General features: G+C 47.2%; 1 protein-coding gene across 4 annotated transcripts in view; it reads left to right on the top strand.

Moving 5' to 3' along the window:
* LOC138786907 (golgin subfamily A member 6-like protein 25) overlaps positions 1–18174 on the top strand; it is an 81697-nt gene extending 63523 nt beyond the window's left edge. For all 4 annotated transcript variants that reach the window (XM_069963947.1, XM_069963946.1, XM_069963944.1 and 1 more), the window contains 3 exons: positions 15972–16050; positions 16397–16594; positions 17748–18174. In XM_069963947.1, coding sequence (XP_069820048.1) covers positions 15972–16050; positions 16397–16594; positions 17748–17804 — 334 coding nt within the window. In that variant the 3' untranslated portion in view covers positions 17805–18174. The remainder of the gene's footprint in view (positions 1–15971; positions 16051–16396; positions 16595–17747) is intronic.
* The last annotated feature ends 427 nt before the right edge of the window (positions 18175–18601 follow it).

Here is an 18601-nt window from a genome sequence, read left to right as displayed (position 1 = left end):
TCCATGTGCAATGTACTGAGCCACAGATGGGAATATAACGGACAATAGGTGACACCTCCGCATCCATGTGCAATGTACTGAGCCACAGATGGAAATATAACGGACAATAGGTGACACCTCCGCATCCATGTGCAATGTACTGAGCCACAGATGGGAATACAACGGACAATAGATGACACCTCCGCATCCATGTGCAATGTACTGAGCCACAGATGGAAATATAACGGACAATAGGTGACACCTCCGCATCCATGTGCAATGTACTGAGCCACAGATGGGATATAACGGACAATAGATGACACCTCCGCATCCATGTGCAATGTACTGAGCCACAGATGGGAATACAACGGACAATAGGTGACACCTCCGCATCCATGTGCAATGTACTGAGCCACAGATGGGGATATAACGGACAATAGGTGACACCTCCGCATCCATGTGCAATGTACTAAGCCACAGATTGGATATAATGGACAATAGGTGACACCTCCGCATCCATGTGCAATGTACTGAGCCACAGATGGGAACATAACGGACAATAGGTGACACCTCCGCATCCATGTGCAATGTACTGAGCCACAAATGGGAACATAACGGACAATAGGTGACACCTCCGCATCCATGTGCAATGTACTGAGCCACAGATGGGGATATAACGGACAATAGGTGACACCTCCGCATCCATGTGCAATGTACTGAGCCACAGATGGGATATAACGGACAATAGGTGACACCTCCGCATCCATGTGCAATGTACTGAGCCACAGATAGGAATACAACGGACAATTGGTGACACCTCCGCATCCATGTGCAATGTACTGAGCCACAGATGGGATATAACGGACAATAGGTGACACCTCCGCATCCATGTGCAATGTACTGAGCCACAGATAGGAATACAACGGACAATAGGTGACACCTCCGCATCCATGTGCAATGTACTGAGCCACAGATGGGAATACAACGGACAATAGATGACACCTCCGCATCCATGTGCAATGTACTGAGCCACAGATGGGAATACAACGGACAATAGATGACACCTCCGCATCCATGTGCAATGTACTGAGCCACAGATGGGAATACAACGGACAATAGATGACACCTCCGCATCCATGTGCAATGTACTGAGCCACAGATGGGAATACAACGGACAATAGATGACACCTCCGCATCCATGTGCAATGTACTGAGCCACAGATGGGGATATAACGGACAATAGGTGACACCTCCGCATCCATGTGCAATGTACTGAGCCACAGATGGGAATACAACGGACAATAGATGACACCTCCGCATCCATGTGCAATGTACTGAGCCACAGATGGGAACATAACGGACAATAGGTGACACCTCCGCATCCATGTGCAATGTACTGAGCCACAGATAGGAATACAACGGACAATTGGTGACACCTCCGCATCCATGTGCAATGTACTGAGCCACAGATGGGAATATAACGGACAATAGATGACACCTCCGCATCCATGTGCAATGTACTGAGCCACAGATGGGAATACAACGGACAATAGATGACACCTCCGCATCCATGTGCAATGTACTGAGCCACAGATGGGGATATAACGGACAATAGGTGACACCTCCGCATCCATGTGCAATGTACTGAGCCACAGATGGGAATACAACGGACAATAGATGACACCTCCGCATCCATGTGCAATGTACTGAGCCACAGATGGGATATAACTGACAATAGGTGACACCTCCGCATCCATGTGCAATGTACTGAGCCACAGATGGGGATATAACGGACAATAGGTGACACCTCCGCATCCATGTGCAATGTACTGAGCCACAGATGGGAAGATAACGGACAATAGATGACACCTCCGCATCCATGTGCAATGTACTGAGCCACAGATGAAATATAACGGACAATAGGTGACACCTCCGCATCCATGTGCAATGTACTGAGCCACAGATTGGATATAATGGACAATAGGTGACACCTCCGCATCCATGTGCAATGTACTGAGCCACAGATTGGATATAATGGACAATAGGTGACACCTCCGCATCCATGTGCAATGTACTGAGCCACAGCAGGGAATATAACGGACAATAGGTGACACCTCCGCATCCATGTGCAATGTACTGAGCCACAGATGGGGATATAACGGACAATAGATGACACCTCCGCATCCATGTGCAATGTACTGAGCCACAGATGGGAATACAATGGACAATAGATGACACCTCCGCATCCATGTGCAATGTACTGAGCCACAGATGGGAATACAACGGACAATAGATGACACCTCCGCATCCATGTGCAATGTACTGAGCCACAGATGGGAATATAACGGACAATAGGTGACACCTCCGCATCCATGTGCAATGTACTGAGCCACAGATGGGAAGATAACGGACAATAGATGACACCTCCGCATCCATGTGCAATGTACTGAGCCACAGATGAAATATAACGGACAATAGGTGACACCTCCGCATCCATGTGCAATGTACTGAGCCACAGATTGGATATAATGGACAATAGGTGACACCTCCGCATCCATGTGCAATGTACTGAGCCACAGATTGGATATAATGGACAATAGGTGACACCTCCGCATCCATGTGCAATGTACTGAGCCACAGATGGGAATACAACGGACAATAGGTGACACCTCCGCATTCATGTGCAATGTACTGAGCCACAGATTGAAATATAACGGACAATAGGTGACACCTCCGCATCCATGTGCAATGTACTGAGCCACAGATGGAAATATAACGGACAATAGATGACACCTCCGCATCCATGTGCAATGTACTGAGCCACAGATGGGAATACAACGGACAATAGATGACACCTCCGCATCCATGTGCAATGTACTGAGCCACAGATGGAAATATAAACGGACAATAGGTGACACCTCCGCATTCATGTGCAATGTACTGAGCCACAGATGGAAATATAACGGACAATTAGGGGACACCTCCGCATCCATGTGCAATGTACTGAGCCACAGATGGAAATATAACGGACAATAGATGACACCTCCGCATCCATGTGCAATGTACTGAGCCACAGATGGGAATACAACGGACAATAGGTGACACCTCCGCATCCATGTGCAATGTACTGAGCCACAGATGGGGAAACAACGGACAATAGATGACACCTCCGCATCCATGTGCAATGTACTGAGCCACAGATGGGAAAACAACGGACAATAGATGACACCTCCGCATCCATGTGCAATGTACTGAGCCACAGATGGGAATACAATGGACAATAGATGACACCTCCGCATCCATGTGCAATGTACTGAGCCACAGATGGGAATATAACGGACAATAGGTGACACCTCCGCATCCATGTGCAATGTACTGAGCCACAGATTGGATATAATGGACAATAGGTGACACCTCCGCATCCATGTGCAATGTACTGAGCCACAGATGGAAATATAACGGACAATAGGTGACACCTCCGCATCCATGTGCAATGTACTGAGCCACAGAGGAAATATACGGACAATAGATGACACCTCCGCATCCATGTGCAATGTACTGAGCCACAGATGGGAATACAACGGACAATAGATGACACCTCCGCATCCATGTGCAATGTACTGAGCCACAGCAGGGAATATAACGGACAATAGGTGACACCTCCGCATCCATGTGCAATGTACTGAGCCACAGATGGAAATATACGGACAATAGATGACACTTCCGCATCCATGTGCAATGTACTGAGCCACAGATGGGAATACAACGGACAATAGATGACACCTCCGCATCCATGTGCAATGTACTGAGCCACAGATGGAAATATAACGGACAATAGGTGACACCTCCGCATCCATGTGCAATGTACTGAGCACAGATGGGATATAACGGACAATAGATGACACCTCCGCATCCATGTGCAATGTACTGAGCCACAGATGGAAATATACGGACAATAGATGACACCTCCGCATCCATGTGCAATGTACTGAGCCACAGATGGAAATATAACGGACAATAGATGACACCTCCGCATCCATGTGCAATGTACTGAGCCACAGATGGGATATAATGGACAATAGATGACACCTCCGCATCCATGTGCAATGTACTGAGCCACAGATGGGGATATAACGGACAATAGGTGACACCTCCGCATCCATGTGCAATGTACTGAGCCACAGATGGGATATAACGGACAATAGGTGACACCTCCGCATCCATGTGCAATGTACTGAGCCACAGATGGGAACATAACGGACAATAGGTGACACCTCCGCATCCATGTGCAATGTACTGAGCCACAGATAGGAATACAACGGACAATAGGTGACACCTCCGCATCCATGTGCAATGTACTGAGCCACAGATGGGAATACAACGGACAATAGATGACACCTCCGCATCCATGTGCAATGTACTGAGCCACAGATGGGAATACAACGGACAATAGATGACACCTCCGCATCCATGTGCAATGTACTGAGCCACAGATGGGGATATAACGGACAATAGGTGACACCTCCGCATCCATGTGCAATGTACTGAGCCACAGATGGGAATATAACGGACAATAGATGACACCTCCGCATCCATGTGCAATGTACTGAGCCACAGATGAATATAACGGACAATAGGTGACACCTCCGCATCCATGTGCAATGTACTGAGCCACAGATGGGAATACAACGGACAATAGGTGACACCTCCGCATCCATGTGCAATGTACTGAGCCACAGATGGGATATAACGGACAATAGATGACACCTCCGCATCCATGTGCAATGTACTGAGCCACAGATGAAAATATAACGGACAATAGGTGACACCTCCGCATCCATGTGCAATGTACTGAGCCACAGATGGGAAATAACTGGACATAGATGACACCTCCGCATCCATGTGCAATGTACTGAGCCACAGATGGGGATATAACGGACAATAGGTGACACCTCCGCATCCATGTGCAATGTACTGAGCCACAGATTGGATATAATGGACAATAGGTGACACCTCCGCATCCATGTGCAATGTACTGAGCCACAGATGGAAATATAACGGACAATAGATGACACCTCCGCATCCATGTGCAATGTACTGAGCCACAGATGGGAACATAACGGACAATAGGTGACACCTCCGCATCCATGTGCAATGTACTGAGCCACAGATGGGATATAACGGACAATAGGTGACACCTCCGCATCCATGTGCAATGTACTGAGCCACAGATGAGAATATAACGGACAATAGGTGACACCTCCGCATCCATGTGCAATGTACTGAGCCACAGATGGGAACATAACGGACAATAGGTGACACCTCCGCATCCATGTGCAATGTACTGAGCCACAGATAGGAATACAACGGACAATAGGTGACACCTCCGCATCCATGTGCAATGTACTGAGCCACAGATGGGAATACAACGGACAATAGTTGACACCTCCGCATCCATGTGCAATGTACTGAGCCACAGATGGGGATATAACGGACAATAGGTGACACCTCCGCATCCATGTGCAATGTACTGAGCCACAGATGGGAATACAACGGACAATAGATGACACCTCCGCATCCATGTGCAATGTACTGAGCCACAGATGGGAACATAACGGACAATAGGTGACACCTCCGCATCCATGTGCAATGTACTGAGCCACAGATAGGAATACAACGGACAATTGGTGACACCTCCGCATCCATGTGCATGTACTGAGCCACAGATGGGAATATAACGGACAATAGATGACACCTCCGCATCCATGTGCAATGTACTGAGCCACAGATGGGAATACAACGGACAATAGATGACACCTCCACATCCATGTGCAATGTACTGAGCCACAGATGGGGATATAACGACAATAGGTGACACCTCCGCATCCATGTGCAATGTACTGAGCCACAGATGGGAATACAACGGACAATAGGTGACACCTCCGCATCCATGTGCAATGTACTGAGCCACAGATGGGATATAACGGACAATAGGTGAGCCACAGATGGGGATATAACGGACAATAGGTGACACTTCCGCATCCATGTGCAATGTACTGAGCCACAGATGGGAAGATAACGGACAATAGATGACACCTCCGCATCCATGTGCAATGTACTGAGCCACAGATGAAATATAACGGACAATAGGTGACACCTCCGCATCCATGTGCAATGTACTGAGCCACAGATTGGATATAATGGACAATAGGTGACACCTCCGCATCCATGTGCAATGTACTGAGCCACAGATTGGATATAATGGACAATAGGTGACACCTCCGCATCCATGTGCAATGTACTGAGCCACAGCAGGGAATATAACGGACAATAGGTGACACCTCCGCATCCATGTGCAATGTACTGAGCCACAGATGGGAACATAACGGACAATAGGTGACACCTCCGCATCCATGTGCAATGTACTGAGCCACAGATAGGAATACAACGGACAATAGGTGACACCTCCGCATCCATGTGCAATGTACTGAGCCACAGATGGGAATACAACGGACAATAGATGACACCTCCGCATCCATGTGCAATGTACTGAGCCACAGATGGGGATATAACGGACAATAGGTGACACCTCCGCATCCATGTGCAATTGTACGAGCCACAGATGGGAATACAACGGACAATAGATGACACCTCCGCATCCATGTGCAATGTACTGAGCCACAGATGGGAACATAACGGACAATAGGTGACACCTCCGCATCCATGTGCAATGTACTGAGCCACAGATAGGAATACAACGGACAATTGGTGACACCTCCGCATCCATGTGCAATGTACTGAGCCACAGATGGGAATATAACGGACAATAGATGACACCTCCGCATCCATGTGCAATGTACTGAGCCACAGATGGGAATACAACGGACAATAGATGACACCTCCGCATCCATGTGCAATGTACTGAGCCACAGATGGGGATATAACGGACAATAGGTGACACCTCCGCATCCATGTGCAATGTACTGAGCCACAGATGGGAATACAACGGACAATAGATGACACCTCCGCATCCATGTGCAATGTACTGAGCCACAGATGGGATATAACTGACAATAGGTGACACCTCCGCATCCATGTGCAATGTACTGAGCCACAGATGGGGATATAACGGACAATAGGTGACACCTCCGCATCCATGTGCAATGTACTGAGCCACAGATGGGAAGATAACGGACAATAGATGACACCTCCGCATCCATGTGCAATGTACTGAGCCACAGATGAAATATAACGGACAATAGGTGACACCTCCGCATCCATGTGCAATGTACTGAGCCACAGATTGGATATAATGGACAATAGGTGACACCTCCGCATCCATGTGCAATGTACTGAGCCACAGATTGGATATAATGGACAATAGGTGACACCTCCGCATCCATGTGCAATGTACTGAGCCACAGCAGGGGAATATAACGGACAATAGGTGACACCTCCGCATCCATGTGCAATGTACTGAGCCACAGATGGGGATATAACGGAAATAGATGACACCCTCCGCATCCATGTGCAATGTACTGAGCCACAGATGGGAATACAATGGACAATAGATGACACCTCCGCATCCATGTGCAATGTACTGAGCCACAGATGGGAATACAACGGACAATAGATGACACATCTCCGCATCCATGTGCAATGTACTGAGCCACAGATGGGAATATAACGGACAATAGGTGACACCTCCGCATCCATGTGCAATTGTACTGAGCCACAGATGGGAAGATAACGGACAATAGATGACACCTCCGCATCCATGTGCAATGTACTGAGCCACAGATGAAATATAACGGACAATAGGTGACACCTCCGCATACATGTGCAATGTACTGAGCCACAGATTGGATATAATGGACAATAGGTGACACCTCCGCATCCATGTGCAATGTACTGAGCCACAGATTGATATAATGGACAATAGGGTGACACCTCCGCATCCATGTGCAATGTACTGAGCCACAGATGGGAATACAACGGACAATAGGTGACACCTCCGCATTCATGTGCAATGTACTGAGCCACAGATTGAAATATAACGGACAATAGGTGACACCTCCGCATCCATGTGCAATGTACTGAGCCACAGATGGAAATATAACGGACAATAGATGACACCTCCGCATCCATGTGCAATGTACTGAGCCACAGATGGGAATACAACGGACAATAGATGACACCTCCGCATCCATGTGCAATGTACTGAGCCACAGATGGAAATATAACGGACAATAGGTGACACCTCCGCATTCATGTGCAATGTACTGAGCCACAGATGGAAATATAACGGACAATAGGTGACACCTCCGCATCCATGTGCAATGTACTGAGCCACAGATGGAAATATAACGGACAATAGATGACACCTCCGCATCCATGTGCAATGTACTGAGCCACAGATGGGAATACAACGGACAATAGATGACACCTCCGCATCCATGTGCAATGTACTGAGCCACAGATGGGAAAACAACGGACAATAGATGACACCTCCGCATCCATGTGCAATGTACTGAGCCACAGATGGGAAAACAACGGACAATAGATGACACCTCCGCATCCATGTGCAATGTACTGAGCCACAGATGGGAATACAATGGACAATAGATGACACCTCCGCATCCATGTGCAATGTACTGAGCCACAGATGGGAATATAACGGACAATAGGTGACACCTCCGCATCCATGTGCAATGTACTGAGCCACAGATTGGATATAATGGACAATAGGTGACACCTCCGCATCCATGTGCAATGTACTGAGCCACAGATGGAAATATAACGGACAATAGGTGACACCTCCGCATCCATGTGCAATGTACTGAGCCACAGATGGAAATATAACGGACAATAGATGACACCTCCGCATCCATGTGCAATGTACTGAGCCACAGATGGGAATACAACGGACAATAGATGACACCTCCGCATCCATGTGCAATGTACTGAGCCACAGCAGGGAATATAACGGACAATAGGTGACACCTCCGCATCCATGTGCAATGTACTGAGCCACAGATGGAAATATAACGGACAATAGATGACACTTCCGCATCCATGTGCAATGTACTGAGCCACAGATGGGAATACAACGGACAATAGATGACACCTCCGCATCCATGTGCAATGTACTGAGCCACAGATGGAAATATAACGGACAATAGGTGACACCTCCGCATCCATGTGCAATGTACTGAGCCACAGATGGGATATAACGGACAATAGATGACACCTCCGCATCCATGTGCAATGTACTGAGCCACAGATGGAAATATAACGGACAATAGATGACACCTCCGCATCCATGTGCAATGTACTGAGCCACAGATGGAAATATAACGGACAATAGATGACACCTCCGCATCCATGTGCAATGTACTGAGCCACAGATGGGATATAATGGACAATAGATGACACCTCCGCATCCATGTGCAATGTACTGAGCCACAGATGGGGATATAACGGACAATAGGTGACACCTCCGCATCCATGTGCAATGTACTGAGCCACAGATGGGATATAACGGACAATAGGTGACACCTCCGCATCCATGTGCAATGTACTGAGCCACAGATGGGAACATAACGGACAATAGGTGACACCTCCGCATCCATGTGCAATGTACTGAGCCACAGATAGGAATACAACGGACAATAGGTGACACCTCCGCATCCATGTGCAATGTACTGAGCCACAGATGGGAATACAACGGACAATAGATGACACCTCCGCATCCATGTGCAATGTACTGAGCCACAGATGGGAATACAACGGACAATAGATGACACCTCCGCATCCATGTGCAATGTACTGAGCCACAGATGGGATATAACGGACAATAGGTGACACCTCCGCATCCATGTGCAATGTACTGAGCCACAGATGGGAATATAACGGACAATAGATGACACCTCCGCATCCATGTGCAATGTACTGAGCCACAGATGAAATATAACGGACAATAGGTGACACCTCCGCATCCATGTGCAATGTACTGAGCCACAGATGGGAATACAACGGACAATAGGTGACACCTCCGCATCCATGTGCAATGTACTGAGCCACAGATGGGGATATAACGGACAATAGATGACACCTCCGCATCCATGTGCAATGTACTGAGCCACAGATGAAAATATAACGGACAATAGGTGACACCTCCGCATCCATGTGCAATGTACTGAGCCACAGATGGGAAATAACGGACAATAGATGACACCTCCGCATCCATGTGCAATGTACTGAGCCACAGATGGGGATATAACGGACAATAGGTGACACCTCCGCATCCATGTGCAATGTACTGAGCCACAGATTGGATATAATGGACAATAGGTGACACCTCCGCATCCATGTGCAATGTACTGAGCCACAGATGGAAATATAACGGACAATAGATGACACCTCCGCATCCATGTGCAATGTACTGAGCCACAGATGGGAACATAACGGACAATAGGTGACACCTCCGCATCCATGTGCAATGTACTGAGCCACAGATGGGATATAACGGACAATAGGTGACACCTCCGCATTCCATGTGCAATGTACTGAGCCACAGATGAGAATATAACGGACAATAGGTGACACCTCCGCATCCATGTGCAATGTACTGAGCCACAGATGGGAACATAACGGACAATAGGTGACACCTCCGCATCCATGTGCAATGTACTGAGCCACAGATAGGAATATAACGGACAATAGGTGACACCTCCGCATCCATGTGCAATGTACTGAGCCACAGATGGGAATACAACGGACAATAGATGACACCTCCGCATCCATGTGCAATGTACTGAGCCACAGATGGGAATATAACGGACAATAGATGACACCTCCGCATCCATGTGCAATGTACTGAGCCACAGATGAAATATAACGGACAATAGGTGACACCTCCGCATCCATGTGCAATGTACTGAGCCACAGATGGGATATAACGGACAATAGGTGACACCTCCGCATCCATGTGCAATGTACTGAGCCACAGATGGGGATATAACGGACAATAGATGACACCTCCGCATCCATGTGCAATGTACTGAGCCACAGATGGAATATAACGGACAATAGATGACATCCTCCGCATCCATGTGCAATGTACTGAGCCACAGATAGGAATACAACGGACAATAGATGACACCTCCGCATCCATGTGCAATGTACTGAGCCACAGATGGGAATATAACGGACAATAGGTGACACCTCCGCATCCATGTGCAATGTACTGAGCCACAGATGGAAATATAACGGACAATAGGTGACACCTCCGCATCCATGTGCAATGTACTGAGCCACAGATGGGAATACAACGGACAATAGGTGACACCTCCGCATCCATGTGCAATGTACTGAGCCACAGATGGGGATATAACGGACAATAGATGACACCTCCGCATCCATGTGCAATGTACTGAGCCACAGATGGGAATACAATGGACAATAGATGACACCTCCGCATCCATGTGCAATGTACTGAGCCACAGATGGGAATACAACGGACAATAGATGACACCTCCGCATCCATGTGCAATGTACTGAGCCACAGATGGGAATATAACGGACAATAGGTGACACCTCCGCATCCATGTGCAATGTACTGAGCCACAGATGGAAATATAACGGACAATAGGTGACACCTCCGCATCCATGTGCAATGTACTGAGCCACAGATGGGAATACAACGGACAATAGGTGACACCTCCGCATCCATGTGCAATGTACTGAGCCACAGATGGGAATACAACGGACAATAGATGACACCTCCGCATCCATGTGCAATGTACTGAGCCACAGATGGGGATATAACGGACAATAGATGACACCTCCGCATCCATGTGCAATGTACTGAGCCACAGATGGAAATATAACGGACAATAGGTGACACCTCCGCATCCATGTGCAATGTACTGAGCCACAGATGGGATATAACGGACAATAGATGACACCTCCGCATCCATGTGCAATGTACTGAGCCACAGATGGGAATACAACGGACAATAGATGACACCTCCGCATCCATGTGCAATGTACTGAGCCACAGATGGAAATATAACGGACAATAGGTGACACCTCCGCATCCATGTGCAATGTACTGAGCCACAGATGGAAATATAACAGACAATAGATGACACCTCCGCATCCATGTGCAATGTACTGAGCCACAGATGGGAATATAACGGACAATAGGTGACACCTCCGCATCCATGTGCAATGTACTGAGCCACAGATGGGAATACAACGGACAATAGGTGACACCTCCGCATCCATGTGCAATGTACTGAGCCACAGATGGGAATACAACGGACAATAGGTGACACCTCCGCATCCATGTGCAATGTACTGAGCCACAGCAGGGAATATAACGGACAATAGGTGACACCTCCGCATCCATGTGCAATGTACTGAGCCACAGATGGAAATATAACGGACAATAGATGACACCTCCGCATCCATGTGCAATGTACTGAGCCACAGATGGGAATATAACGGACAATAGGTGACACCTCCGCATCCATGTGCAATGTACTGAGCCACAGATGGGATATAACGGACAATAGATGACACCTCCGCATCCATGTGCAATGTACTGAGCCACAGATGGGAATACAATGGACAATAGATGACACCTCCGCATCCATGTGCAATGTACTGAGCCACAGATGGAAATATAACGGACAATAGATGACACCTCCGCATCCATGTGCAATGTACTGAGCCACAGATGGGAATATAACGGACAATAGGTGACACCTCCGCATCCATGTGCAATGTACTGAGCCACAGATGGGAATATAACGGACAATAGATGACACCTCCGCATCCATGTGCAATGTACTGAGCCACAGATGGGAATACAACGAACAATAGGTGACACCTCCGCATCCATGTGCAATGTACTGAGCCACAGATGGGGATATAACGGACAATAGGTGACACCTCCGCATCCATGTGCAATGTACTGAGCCACAGATGGGATATAACGGACAATAGGTGACACCTCCGCATCCATGTGCAATGTACTGAGCCACAGATGGGAACATAACGGACAATAGGTGACACCTCCGCATCCATGTGCAATGTACTGAGCCACAGATGGGATATAACGGACAATAGGTGACACCTCCGCATCCATGTGCAATGTACTGAGCCACAGATGGGAATACAACGGACAATAGGTGACACCTCCGCATCCATGTGCAATGTACTGAGCCACAGATGGGAATACAACGGACAATAGATGACACCTCCGCATCCATGTGCAATGTACTGAGCCACAGATGGGGATATAACGGACAATAGGTGACACCTCCGCATCCATGTGCAATGTACTGAGCCACAGATGGGAATATAACGGACAATAGATGACACCTCCGCATCCATGTGCAATGTACTGAGCCACAGATGAAATATAACGGACAATAGGTGACACCTCCGCATCCATGTGCAATGTACTGAGCCACAGATGGGAATACAACGGACAATAGGTGACACCTCCGCATCCATGTGCAATGTACTGAGCCACAGATGGGGATATAACGGACAATAGGTGACACCTCCGCATCCATGTGCAATGTACTGAGCCACAGATGGAAATACAACGGACAATAGGTGACACCTCCGCATCCATGTGCAATGTACTGAGCCACAGATGGGAATACAACGGACAATAGGTGACACCTCCGCATCCATGTGCAATGTACTGAGCCACAGATTGGATATAACGGACAATAGATGACACCTCCGCATCCATGTGCAATGTACTGAGCCACAGATGGGATATAACGGACAATAGGTGACACCTCCGCATCCATGTGCAATGTACTGAGCCACAGATTGGATATAACGGACAATAGATGACACCTCCGCATCCATGTGCAATGTACTGAGCCACAGATGGGATATAACGGACAATAGGTGACACCTCCGCATCCATGTGCAATGTACTGAGCCACAGATGGGAATACAACGGACAATAGGTGACACCTCCGCATCCATGTGCAATGTACTGAGCCACAGATGGGATATAACGGACAATAGATGACACCTCCGCATCCATGTGCAATGTAATGAGCCACAGATGGGAATATAACGGACAATAGGTGACACCTCTGCATCCATGTGCAATGTACTGAGCCACAGATGGAAATATAACGGACAATAGATGACACCTCCGCATCCATGTGCAATGTACTGAGCCACAGATGGGAATACAACGGACAATAGATGACACCTCCGCATCCATGTGCAATGTACTGAGCCACAGATGGGAATACAACGGACAATAGATGACACCTCCGCATCCATGTGCAATGTACTGAGCCACAGATGGGGATATAACGGACAATAGATGACACCTCCGCATCCATGTGCAATGTACTGAGCCACAGATGGGAATATAACGGACAATAGATGACACCTCCGCATCCATGTGCAATGTACTGAGCCACAGATGAAATATAACGGACAATAGGTGACACCTCCGCATCCATGTGCAATGTACTGAGCCACAGATGGGAATACAACGGACAATAGGTGACACCTCTGCATCCATGTGCAATGTACTGAGCCACAGATGGGGATATAACTGACAATAGATGACACCTCCGCATCCATGTGCAATGTACTGAGCCACAGATGGGAATACAACGGACAATAGGTGACACCTCCGCATCCATGTGCAATGTACTGAGCCACAGATGGAATTACAACGGACAATAGGTGACACCTCCGCATCCATGTGCAATGTACTGAGCCACAGATGGGAATACAACGGACAATAGGTGACACCTCCGCATCCATGTGCAATGTACTGAGCCACAGATTGGATATAACGGACAATAGATGACACCTCCGCATCCATGTGCAATGTACTGAGCCACAGATGGGATATAACGGACAATAGGTGACACCTCCGCATCCATGTGTAATGTACTGAGCCACAGATGGGAATATAACGGACAATAGGTGACACCTCCGCATCCATGTGCAATGTACTGAGCCACAGATGGGAATACAACGGACAATAGGTGACACCTCCGCATCCATGTGCAATGTACTGAGCCACAGATGGGAATATAACGGACAATAGGTGACACCTCCGCATCCATGTGCAATGTACTGAGCCACAGATGGGAATACAACGGACAATAGATGACACCTCCGCATCCATGTGCAATGTACTGAGCCACAGATGGGGATATAACGGACAATAGGTGACACCTCCGCATCCATGTGCAATGTACTGAGCTACAGCAGGGAATATAACGGACAATAGGTGACACCTCCGCATCCATGTGCAATGTACTGAGCCACAGATGGGGATATAACGGACAATAGGTGACACCTCCGCATCCATGTGCAATGTACTGAGCCACAGATGGGGATATAACGGACAATAGGTGACACCTCTGCATCCATGTGCAAAGTATTATGGAAATAATGGCAAAATCAGGCATTTATCAGGTGTCTTTAATGTTGAGGGCTAATGGTTGGTATTGTGACGTAAGGCCCCGTTCACACAGAGCAAGAGGGGTGGAATTGTCCACCGCAGAACGCCGCCAGCCTCAGTATCATAATGACAGTCTATGGGAGGCGCACGCGCTGCATCTCTCGGTGCTGGGACATGAACATGTTCATTCTTCGTTGTTCGTTGGTGATGGACAATTTAGTGTATGGGGATCGTACATTGTTATTGAACAATTTGTTAGCCGCATGTGACACCACATAGTCCATTTTCCTGAATAGTCAATCACTATCCATACCAAAAAAAATTTTAAAAAGCAAAAACAAATTTTTCAATAAAATGGCTGTACGTAAACCTTTAACTATTGTTCATTAACGCTCCTGTAAGACCCACATAACATTGGCGTTCAGTAACCTGTCACACAGCCGATCGGCCCGTTATACCTTCACTTCTTCCGTCCTTTCACATGAATGATTAATCGGAAATCTTTGTATATTTTGTGCAGAAGTTTGTCGAGGAGTAAAGGCTCAGACTGTCACAGGAATCCAGAGCGGATGGGAGCGGCCGTGCGGAGATTGTCCTTGGTAAGTCCCTGGATACATGGTGGATGGCAAAACTAGTGCAGGAGAAAGGGAGGCCTTCCTTATATCTAGTAATCACATTGAGGCCATGTTCACTGTAACGGCGGGAGTGGTGGATCCGCTGAACCCCAGCTAGCGATGATGTAAGCCGCACCAGGGAGTGGAGTCTAAGGGGCCGCTGGTCTTTACCAGAGCTCGCTGCGGCAGGCGGCCCTAAAAGATAGGCCCCCTCACCTCTCACATGCCAGGGTGTTCAGACCTGTCATTCTCCCGTTAGTTCCGGAGACTTTTGACCTTCCTGACAGATATTATGTAGTTACAGAACTCAATGGTCTATTTCTGGTGACAGGAAAGGAAAGACAGCTCCCACCTGCGCTCGGCCTCCAGCCCGTCACTCAATGGCGCAGCGTCCCAGCATGATTTCAGTGCATTAAAGATCCTGCGCAATCTGCAAGGAAGAGTGAAGGAACTGCGGGCAGATAATGGAGGCTACCATGGCAGGAGCATGGAGGACCTGAGCATGCTCGGAGGCTCATACCGAGAGAAAGTAAGAGGGGAAAATCGTCTGTATATTTGTTTGGGCAATGGCGTTTCTTTATGGCAACTTTCTATACAACTTATGTGGATAGTATACAGCGTAGAAGTAGATAATGCGGCAGTATATGAGCAATGGCGCAAGTACGGAAGTGATTGCGCTGAATTATGATAAATATATAATTTAATATAGGATAATATATATATATATAGAGAGAGAGAGAGAGAGAGAGAGAGAGAGAGATATAAATATAGAATAATTAATATATGATATACGGTACTATAGGATAACAAATATGTGTGTGTGTGTGTATATGGTTGCCTGATTCAGAACACTCTCACACGGCCTAAAAGTATAATAACGGTTGCGTAGGAGGAAACGTTTGATATATAGCTCCAGGTTATAGAAAATAATAAACATCCTATACTTACCTCTCTGTGCTCTCCTGGCGTCCTCCTGTGGTATAAAGGACGTTTTTATTAGATGAGCATCATGTAATGGCAAATGACGGGTATTATTTTTAAACAATGTCCGTCTTTTGCCGTTAAATGACGTCATCTGATAAAAATGGTCGTCATTGTGACGGTGTGTGAACATCGTCTAAAACTGATGCCTGCAATAATCAGGGGACTTGTCTGTTTTATTCACACGTCCCGCAAGGTCGTCCATGACTGAAGATCAACTTATCGCCCATTGATTTCTATTGGGCTACTCACACAGTCCGTTCTATTGTGGATCCACAATCCGTACCGCAAAAAAACAGGACGTGTCCCAGTGTGGATTGTGATTGCGGTAAGGATTACCATTAGAAGTCCATGGGATCCATTTTTTTTGTGGACATCACAGATGTTACATCTGTGACGTCCGTGAAAAACGCGAATCAAATCTAAGCACATCTACCTAGTCCTGTAGATCTAGTTACATTTTTTCTATCAGTTCAACATTTTTTGTGAATCACAGAGTACAAATACCTATATGCAGAGTCAATGAGACAGGCAGAACTGGTGTGAACTCCGCTTGAAATTCCGGGATTAATTCTGTAGTGTGAACGGACCCTTACACCTTACCCAACAGCCGCGGCCCAGCTTTCCTACAATCCACCACTTTATGACATGTTTTCCCTTATGTGACCTAATGATGGAATACATCTGAATTTCTATTTTAGAGGCCTATAATAATGGAGCGATCGATGTCACAGCTGCCGGGATACATGAGGAAGTAAATGCGGAGACCACGAGAGGAGGATGAGATGGCAGCCGAGCAGTATTGTTCATCCCTCTGGTGGCCGCGGACCAGTGTGACAGAGTCTATCCTCAGTTTTACTAATTTCTACTAATCTCACTAATCTATGAACGGTTCATTTCCAAAGACATTATGGAAAGTGCGCACGGTCACCCTGGAGAAGAATAACAGGACACCATGTAACACTGTGAACTCAACCTCTAATATATACTGTGAAAAGATGGGGGCGGGGGGAGAGGATCTTCCATAGTCTGGTGTAAGAACACCGGGCTGCCTTATTTATATTGTAGGGTGAAGCACTGCGCCTTATCTTTTTATACGGATATCTGGGATGTATTGTTCTTTGTACTATTTTTTATTAAACTACCCTTTGTATTTTGTTTTACCTGTTGTTGTTTTCTTACATTAAAGTGTAGGGAACCTTTATCATAACGCTACCCCCCATCCCCCCAGAATTATCATAATAGACTAAAGCTGACAGAACCGGGAGCTGACAGAACTGGGAGCTGGAGGGGTACAAATAACTGACTGCATAGTAACAGCAGGGAACTGCTGCCCTAATTAGACTGGCAGAGAACACGGCTGATGGACCCTTACCTATGTCACCCCATACACATTTCATCTTACTTTTCTTCATGGGGCTTCATAGTGTCTTATCACCATCATGTGGGCCTGTATAAGTCCCAGGGCTTCTGAGGAACATTAGCTGGTGAACCCTTGTAGAGGATCGGTGCATGTGATGATGTTGTGGTAGTGATGATGTCACCAAAGTTGTGA

The sequence above is a fragment of the Dendropsophus ebraccatus genome, chromosome 3 (genome assembly GCF_027789765.1).
Source record: "Dendropsophus ebraccatus isolate aDenEbr1 chromosome 3, aDenEbr1.pat, whole genome shotgun sequence".
NCBI classification, from domain to species: domain Eukaryota; kingdom Metazoa; phylum Chordata; class Amphibia; order Anura; family Hylidae; genus Dendropsophus; species Dendropsophus ebraccatus.
Note: the sequence above shows the minus strand (reverse complement) of the source record. Positions and strands in the feature narration are given on the sequence as shown.